The 9,796-nt window shown below is 33.9% G+C and overlaps 1 protein-coding gene across 1 annotated transcript; it reads left to right on the top strand.

Moving 5' to 3' along the window:
- Window positions 1–101: 101 nt before the first annotated feature.
- LOC105334555 (cholecystokinin receptor type A) lies at window positions 102–9,575 on the top strand. The gene is made up of 2 exons (XM_066086957.1): window positions 102–250; window positions 8,149–9,575. The coding sequence occupies exon 2, from the start codon at window positions 8,420–8,422 to the stop codon at window positions 9,509–9,511; it is 1,092 nt and encodes a 363-aa protein (XP_065943029.1). The 5' UTR covers window positions 102–250; window positions 8,149–8,419; the 3' UTR covers window positions 9,512–9,575.
- Window positions 9,576–9,796: the final 221 nt, after the last annotated feature.

A 9,796-nucleotide genomic window follows, 5' to 3' on the forward strand; every position in this document is an offset into this window, starting at 1 on the left:
AACACTCATCTTTAATGGAATCGCCTTTGTTTTATGGTTTTATGAGTTTGTACGGTGACTGATCGTGAATCGATACATCTCTTAATATTTCTAATGACATCTTCATCACTTGAACTCTATCGCTAATTGAGGCCCCATTGTGCACAAAGTCACGTCCTGAAGTTGTGACTTCCGGTTTATGGGAGAAACTGCTCTTGGGTTAAAAATGAAGAGAAAACAAATGCAGAGCAGAAGAGACAGCGTTTGTAAGGTAATATTTTTCATTTCAATATTTCCACGTTTCACATTTATTTAATCATGGTGCTCTTCATTGTATGTTTGCTATGGCAGGGTATTATTCTGAACGGATCAGTACAAAATTTTGTACTAAAAACCAAATTTGTAAATGTTAATGAAAATGCTGCAAAAACGACCATCTGACATAGTAAACAAACTAATATAAAGGGTTTAAATTTTTAAAAAATGTTAAATGTCCCAAGAAATCATCTTATTTTTCGATAGTAATATATATTTTATGCATACGAACTTATTGTAAGTGTCCTTTCCGGTATATTTCATTTTATCAAATAAAATTTACAACATGACTAAATTTCATTTTATCGAATAAAATATACAACATGACTAAAAGTAGTCATGTTGTATATTTTATTTTATAAAATGAAATATATCGGAAAGGACATAAGTAATTTAATTTAAATATATTTAATTGAGTAATCAAATGGATCAGGCAACAGGCAAAGCCTATATAAACCCTCTCCAAAATACAAAGTCAAGAAGTGGTGTTATAAAATAAAGGACATAAGTAAGAGAATGTACGTATGATATAAACAAAGTGGTCCATAAAAACCATCCAATCAAATGATGTAGAAATGCTAGAAATTTATTAAAACAATATTCGACATTTACTTCCGTGTTTCATTCAGCAATTATAAGTTTAATGTGCAATTGAAAAAAGTAGTTAAGTATATATATATATATATCAGCACGATCTGTTTATGTAAGTCTCCATTGTTCATGTATGCTGTTCCGGAATATTCTTTATATGAATACGAACTTACTATGAATGTACATGTAGGTCAGTGTACATGTATTATATCTCAATGGGATGGTATATCATAATTAAAATGTAAACTGTATATTCTATATCTTTTAGATCGGCATTACTATTTGATACATGTAGACCAGAATGCATGCATATTGTATCTCATTGGGATAGTAGACAATTACCATAATGTTAACTGTATGCCTTTTGATACAGCAAAAACAATCTTCCGCTAGTTCGAATACTGACTGACTTATTGTTAGGCCATTATTAATCACCAAATTGTCTACGGATTTTTCCGTTTTCCCGATGACGACAAAGAGCACACGGCGGGTGTGACCGTCCAGCAGAGGACGCCCGATCACTCCTCCATAGAACCTGATCCAAGCTCTAACTTTTGTACAGGTCCGTGTTTGCTCTGCTCCTGTTTTGTATTTTTTCTTTGAACTTTTGATTTTGAACGCGGTTTGTTATCACCACATTTCACATACACGAAGAACAGTGAACATGTACATTGTTTATCGTTGGTATGCTCTGTTGTATCACAACAACACGCAATCACGACTTAGTTATTTACCACACAAGGCTCGTGCATATTCAAGAGGAAGGAAGTGCAAGCACAAACAGCATACTTGTATAATATGATACGAATTTACACGGGGAAGTTTAACCACACTGCAAAGTCCAGAGATAATACATGTAGCTGTTTTAAGTCAAGTCGTTCTAATTCTGGATGAAAGAGACCATCAATAAACCCAGTTGGTGTTTCGATATATTTTCATGCAAATTAAAATTGTACGGCTGTGAGCTTATGTACTTTAGCACACACTTTAGAAGTTACCGAATTAATTAGTGTTAATTAATTGGTTTGCGTAATTATTATAAAAATGATTTGTTTTATTTGTTGAGGTCCTTATAATCGTTTCTGATTATTTTCTTTTACAGGAATGTCTAAAAAATCAATACAAAATGTAAGCTTCTATCCTAGAACGCTTGCAAGTCAAAGGGATCGGGAAATATTTTGCCTTTTTTCTTCAGGTGTCGCTACTGTATTTAATTTTATTATATATATATATATATATATATATATATATATATATATATATATATATATATATATATATATATATATATATATATATATATATATATATATATATATATTCTAACCAAAATTGCGCAACTTTAGATGCAGATTAGAAATTCAAAACGAACTTTTGGGGAAAATCTTCTTGTTCTTAAACAACACTTCATTTACAATCTAGTGGGAAAAAACAGACGTGCATCCAGCAAGGGTTGATACTTTGTTTACGAAAATCAAGCCCGGACCTTTTCACGCCTCTCCGGAAACAACACGTATAAAAAATTCAAATGACCTCGCATTGTTACAAAACCTGGATAGTCAGACATCTTACACATTGTTTTTATCTCATAAAAAATCAGCACCTGACCCGAATGGAAACGCCCTTAACTCATAGGGGAATTCGGAAATTATTTTGCTTCAGCCATGTTTTAAACCTGTGAAATACTATTATGACACCCAAAATCTACTTCAATATCCAGTTCCTTCTTGTCCTGTTCTTTTTCGTCGCCTTCCTTTCTTGTCTAAAAAAGAACGTATTTGTTTGTTTGATCTCGGTTTTAAGAAGAGGGATGCTACAATCTTTGATATGATTTTGATGAATGGTAAAACTGTCGATTCTCTTATCTTATGGTGATTTTTTCTTACATAATCATTTTTATGCCCCCCTTCGAAGAAGGGAGGGCAGATTGCTTTGCTGCTGTCTGTCGATCGGTCGGTCGGTCGGTCTGTCGGTCGGTCCACCAACAGTTTCCGTTCATTTTTTTCGCAGAGGATGAACATATTGAAATGAAATTAAATATACAGGTTTATCATGATAATATCTAGGTCAAGTTCGATATTGGGTACGATCGAGCAATTTTCGACAGAGTTATGGCCCTTGGACGTAGACAAATTCCAGTTATTCGCAGTTTTCGCTCATTTTCTTCGCAGAGGAGGAACATATTGGAATGAAATTTGGTATACAGGTTTATTATGATAATATCTAGGTCAAGTTTAATATTGGGTATGATAGAGCAATTTTCGACAGAGTTATACCCCTTGGACTTAAAAAGAATTCGTTATTTGCCGTTCACGTTTATTTCCTTTGTGGATGTTTCCAAGGGAGGGGGGCATAAGTGTTTTACAAACATCTCTTGTTTAAGGTCGACCACGAGCAATCGGTGTACGCATGACGTACGTATACTGTGCGTTCCATTAAGACACGCATGTTGATGGTATGCAAAAGCGACTTGCAGTCAACGTACGTGTAACGCAAGGGACAAGTGAGATCTCCTTGCGTAATCCGTCCAAGTCAAATTACGGGTTTTTTGAGTGAAGCGCAAGAGCAGTATCCATTTTCAGATCTCGTGGGGAAACCGTGGTGACTATTGAAATAAATTATTTCAATAGTGGTTGGGAATGTATTTCATTAGAAAAATCACATTGCAACCACTATTGAAATAAAACCACTATTGAAATACATTGTAAAATATTTTAATAGTGGTTGGGGACGTATTTCATTAGAAGAATCACTTTGCAACCACTATTGAAATACAACTACTACTGAAGTAATGATTTGAAAAGAAGTTAGGGATGTATTTCATTATAAGAGCTACTTTACAGACACCATTAAAATTCAACTACAATTAAATTTATTTTTTCAATCGTAGATGGGAATGAATTTCTTTATAAATATAACCATGTAATCACTATTATAACACATTTGGGGAAAAAAGGCAATTTCAAATACACAATTAAGGTACTAAAGACTTGCATATTTTATGGTAATAATAAACAAAACTATGAAATAAATGTACTTGTTTTAGGATTTTCACTGTTTTGCAGAAATAACCAATCCTCGCAGATTAACATATAGAACTGTTTTCATATTTTTTCTTTACCTTTCTAAACATATATCATGTTTTATGAAAATTATTTGTACTAGAAGACAACGTTGTAAATTGCCAGAACTTCTATTCAAAATCCCTGCATATTTAAAAATAATTTATAGCTTATATATCATTATAGATACATGTATATGTTATAATGAATATCACTATTGAGATAAATGATTTTAATAGTGGTTGGGGATGTACTTCATTATGACCAATATTGAATTAAACAAATTATTTCAATTGTGGTTTGGTATGCGCCTCATTATAACCACTATTGAAATAATTTATTTCAATAGTGGTTAAGGATGCGGTTCATTACATCCATTATTGAAAGAAAATATTTCAATAGTGGTAAGGATGCATGTAATTTTAATGTCTATTATTCCGACTGTGCATAACACTTTCGGTTCCAAATGACAGGTAGTATGGGAAACACGACCATATAGAGGTAGTCAAAGAACATCATAATCAAAAAAGAATTCATCATCTCATAAGGCATACTCCTTTTCTTAAGAAACTCTCCTAGCAGAAAGGAAAGTGTTACAAACAGACATAATAATAGACATGAAACTGAAATGCATATTCAACCACTTTTGAAATACTTTATTTCAATAGTGGTTGAAATGAAAGGTATCCCCAACCACTATTGAAATAAATTATTTCAATAGTGGTTGAAATGAATCGCATCCTTAACCACTATTGAAATAATATATTTCGATAGTGGTCGTAGTGAAGTAACCCCCAACCCCTATTGAAATAATTCATATTAATAGTGATATTTATAATAATATTTATCAATAAATAATTATTCAATATACCGGGGGTTTGAATAGAAGTTCTGGCAATTTACAAGATGTTCACAATTTTGCAAATAATATACAATATCATAGGGCATGATATGTTTGTAGAAAGAGAAATGTAAAGAAAAAAAGGTAAATTTTCAAAGAAGAAATTCATTCTAAGCTACGATTGAAAAAATTATTTTAATTGTACTTGTACTTCAACAGTGTCTGTAAATTGATTTTCAAAATGGAATACATCCCGGAATACTATTTAAATATTTTTTTTAGTAGTGGTTGTATTTCAATAGTGGTTTTAAAGTGATTCTTCAGATGAAATACATTCCCAACCAGTATTGAAATAATTTATTTCAATAGTGGTTTTATTTCAATAGTGGTTGTAAAGTGATTTTTCTAATGAAATGCATTCCCAACCACTATTGAAATAATTTCTTCAATAGTGGTTTTATTTCAATAGTGGTTGCAACATGCCCAACATCCACCGTGCGTATTTACGAGAAGCGTATAAAACGTCCTTCCAAAATCATAAGATGAACTTGAGTGTTTCGCAAGATTTTCATTAAAATCCGCCCGTAGACCACCTTTATGGAAGCACGTACGACCAGTTGTGACTTAGACCTAAGGTGGCATGTGACAGTTTTTTATACAGTTCATCATAGCCAGGGGATGTGTGTTTTCAGAACTCTGTAACTAAAATTTTCTCAGTTCTCATTCAGCACAAATACCTTATTACTCACTCTTTATAAGGCCAACCACCAATTTCTGGAGGAAATTACTAGGAAAACCTGTAAAATGTTCTACATACTGGTTTTAATGAATTTTTAACCTTTTCATATTTCGCTAATTTTTCATGATTTTTCAGCTTTTTAGACCTCCCCCAGCTAATTCCCTGCAAATGGTTGACCTTCTGTACTGTGTGCATGTTGCACCATCACATGTCAAAAACTTACCGGTGTATAGTTTACAATGTCTCATCCACCTACTTTTCGTGTTATTTTACCTCCCGTCTGTAACTTGCAATTTTACTGTGTAAAGTCAACACAACAGTCATAGCCGCTGGTTCGCATTTTACTAGTACTTCTGAATATTGTGTACCTAACATATGAGGCCTACATATTGAATATCAATTTCAACAAGAGACATCCCTCTAACTAATGATAATAATTAAAAATCATTTAATGAATTTTAGCGACACTCATAAGCCTTCAAGTACAGCAACTCTCAATTTTACAAAAATATTGACCGGGTACTTTATCTGAAACTGTTCTTTGCTACCTAAGGCCAATCATATACCATACAGTTTGCATTCAGATTACTCATAAAGAGAAAACAACAATAATTTATATTCGAATCTTCAAGATTTTATTGCTGGATAAAACGAGACCTTTTAAAAAAAAAATGTATTGATAATTGATTTCATGAATATTTTTCCCGTGCTTTACGGGTTTAAAGGAATAGAAAATGAAGGCATTTTTTGTTATTCAATATTAAATCATTGTGAAAGTAATCCCCATAGCTACACTCAATTTGACATCATTTGAAAGAGGAGGTCAAGGGCTTGTTAAATGCCGGTTTTGGAGAGACTAAGGGATCCTAGATATATTTAATTCTGCAAAAATAGACAGCACTACAAGATTAATTATTTATTTCCTTCTTTTTTTCATAGAAAATGAATGTTTACGAAATTTTAAACCCCGATTAACCCTATCGACTAAATCCATTCTTATGAAGCAGCATTGAAAGAATTTTTATCCTAATTTGATAAACCTGTTGGAACCTTTAATTCAATTTAATAAATTCAGAATAAAAGATGTTGCCCTTTACACTTTAAAATATTATTTTTACCTGTTTGTTAAATGATAATCACAACAATAAATTGAAAGAAAATAAATCATCTCATTTAACAAGATACGATTCTAAAAGGAAGGAGGTACCACTTGTAAAATAATTGGTAACTTTATGCAGGTCTAATTTAACATACCATATTTGCAAGTATATGTTTCCTTATAGCGAGCGCAGCTTGCCGGCGCGCGGCGTCGGGCAAGCAAAGCGAGCTCTAAGAACCAGTGTGCGCGGGAAAAAGAACGAGCTAATCCTACAGTTCATCAAACAAATTTTTTTGTCTACGTCCCATAATGCTCTCTAATGTTTTCACCCGTACGTGGTGCTATGCCAAAATGGCCGACTTTTAACTCGTAATTTACGGTGACTTAAAGTTTGAAGACAAGTTTTGAGTACTGCATATGCTTTGGCAAGACTCAAAAGATTTGTTACATGCTTCCATACCTTCGCATTGAGTCGAGAAACGCAAACAAAGACGAATAAAGTCATGGATGACGTCACAGTGCACTCGCGCTATATTTCCCGCGATAAATTTAGAGGTGGATCAAACATCTGTAATGAGTGTAATGGCTATTTCAGTATAGACTGCGATACCTGCCTCATTGACATATGATTTGTTTATAATCTTTTTTAATATAGAGATTATATATATATACTAGCAAGAGCCATACCGGTCGGTCGGTCTCTCTCTCTCTCTCTCTAATTCTCTCTCTCTCTCTCTCTCTCTCTCTCTCTCTCTCTCTCTCTCTCTCTCTCTCTCTCTCTCTCTCTCTCTCTCTCTCTCTCTCTCTCTCTCTCTCTCTCTCTCTCTCTCGGGGTTGCGCTGTATGTATCATAACCATTAAAATTAGTACCTTTAGCATACTTATTGTAGAGCAATACTCTCTCAAAAATTCTTTGACGTTCGTTGATACCTAAATAAAACTATAAGTTGACAATGATGCAAGGTATGTGTAATTCTTGCTGCGCTCGCCAGAACGGTAGCACCGTAAAACATATTATATTAAGTATAATATATATAATTATATATACGTGTAATTTAATATGTCAAATATTTCCCCATTTTTTATCTTTATCTGAATCTAGCCCCTTCAATTAAAAGAGAATTAAAACTCCCTTGTTACATTGTAGCATTAGATAAAGACCTCTGAGGTAGTCCATTGGAACAATGACATTTTCAGGGTTGACCTTTTCAGTGTAGTGGCTGTCATTTTATGAAAAGTAAATAAGCCTCCTCATCTCATAAGTCCTCATTATTTAGCCATTATTTGTGTTCCTAACACTGGCCGTACTGTCCCAAATTCAAAACAATGTAATCCGATTTTGCCAGGTCCAGCCGATGGTATGAAATCTTTAGAAGCTCGGGATTTATTCGCCTTCATGCATATGTATGTATTTCGTAAACATAGATACATGTTTGATAGGAGATGTTCACCAATCTAATTACCGACTTGAATTGCAGTTGCTCCTGCAAGTATATAATTGATATGTATTTATCTTTCGCAGGTGTGAACTTCGGCTTTGTATAGGCGATATAGACAGTATTTATCAACTTTGTAGAAGCAAGAAACTCGATCTAAAGAACATTTACCATCATTGAAATGTTGTGTTTTTGAAAAATGTGAGACTGATACGGTATTCTGAAATTTACAGGAAAACTAGAGAGTATGATATCTTTCTATCTAAGTAAAGGAAATGCACCATAAGGAAGCAAATGTGGATAACATAAAAACAGAAAAGCAATTAACATTTACGGCAACAATTATTAGTGGTGAGGATGAATGCAACTATTGCAAGTAACGAAAGCGAACAATCTCATTTGGATGTAGAAAAACTGTTGGATCAGAAAAACGACGAAAATGCCATATTGTTATTACCGGTGATATGTTTTGTCTCTGTATTAATTATCATTGGAGGTATCGGGAACAGCATCGTCTTCTACGTGTATTATAAAAGTAAATCGACAACAAAAAGGGTGTTCATTTCCGTTCTGGCCATATTCGATCTCCTGAACTGTGCTATTGTGATGCCATTTGAAATATACGACCTCAGAAATCAGTTTCTGTTTACGTCAGGGGAGTTCTGCAAATCAATGAGGTTCGTAGAGTTCGCCATCGTTTTGGCCGCTGGATTTACCCTGGTGGCTGTCGCGATAGATAGATACATGAACCTCTGTGTGAGAAGGTTTCAAATCCTATTCACCCCGAGTCGAGCCAAGAAAGCATGCTGTATCTGTGTCGGATTAAGTGTATTCTTTTCATGGCCAATTGGGATGTTTGCAGGTCTAAAAGCCTCGCCGGTTCAGAAAGACAATGTTACATACAAGGGTTACGAATGCTCTAGTTTCAGTGACGAGACTATCGAAGCCAGGGTCTATTTGTTCATTCTCAATCTTGTGTTCATACTGTCCTTGATATTAATGATAGTTCTATATTCTCTAATAGGAATGAAACTATATAACCGCCGCAAAGGATCGGTACATGATGGGTTAATATTCATGCACAACACATCGGAGTCTAAAAAAATCCAGTGTAGCTTATCAAAAGTAAACATTGAGCGGTGTGGGTTTGCTATCGGCAAGAGGGGAATTCAAATGAAAGGTTCAACGCTGATTTTCTATTCCGTCACAATTGTGTTTATTATTGGCTTTCTGCCACATTTGATAACAAGAGTTTTAAAAATAACGCATACGGTCTTCATCGATGTTAACAAAGGAAACCATATTGAGGTGGCATACAACTTTTTGATAAGGTCTTATATGATCAACTCAGCAGCTAACCCCTTTATTTACAGCATTATCCATAAACGATTCAGACAGGAAATTGTTCGAACTTACCGGAAGTGTGCGAGATTGCTTAGAGCAGATTGACAGATCGGCGCATTTATCCAGTGTTTAAAGAATTATGATGAATGAAATAAAAAGTTTTACAAGGTGACTGTCTGCAAAATGTCTCACGAAATTCAAATAAAATATCCTGGTTGGCCTTCTTCAAAAATAGTATAATTGACAATTATTATATTTTGAACCAAAATGTAATGATTAAAAGATTACTACATTTCAGCAGTGTTCAGTGCTAAATGTTCACCATGGGGGACATCTATGCATCTTTAGGTTGTCTTTTACAATGCGTTACCATTAAACATTTTATTATGA

Source organism: Magallana gigas, chromosome 6 (assembly GCF_963853765.1).
Source record: "Magallana gigas chromosome 6, xbMagGiga1.1, whole genome shotgun sequence".
NCBI lineage: Eukaryota > Metazoa > Mollusca > Bivalvia > Ostreida > Ostreidae > Magallana > Magallana gigas.

Bases quoted from the DNA above. Each gene is read 5' to 3' on its own strand.
- LOC105334555 (XM_066086957.1), top strand. From the start codon at position 8,420: ATGAATGCAACTATTGCAAGTAACGAAAGCGAACAATCTCATTTGGAT.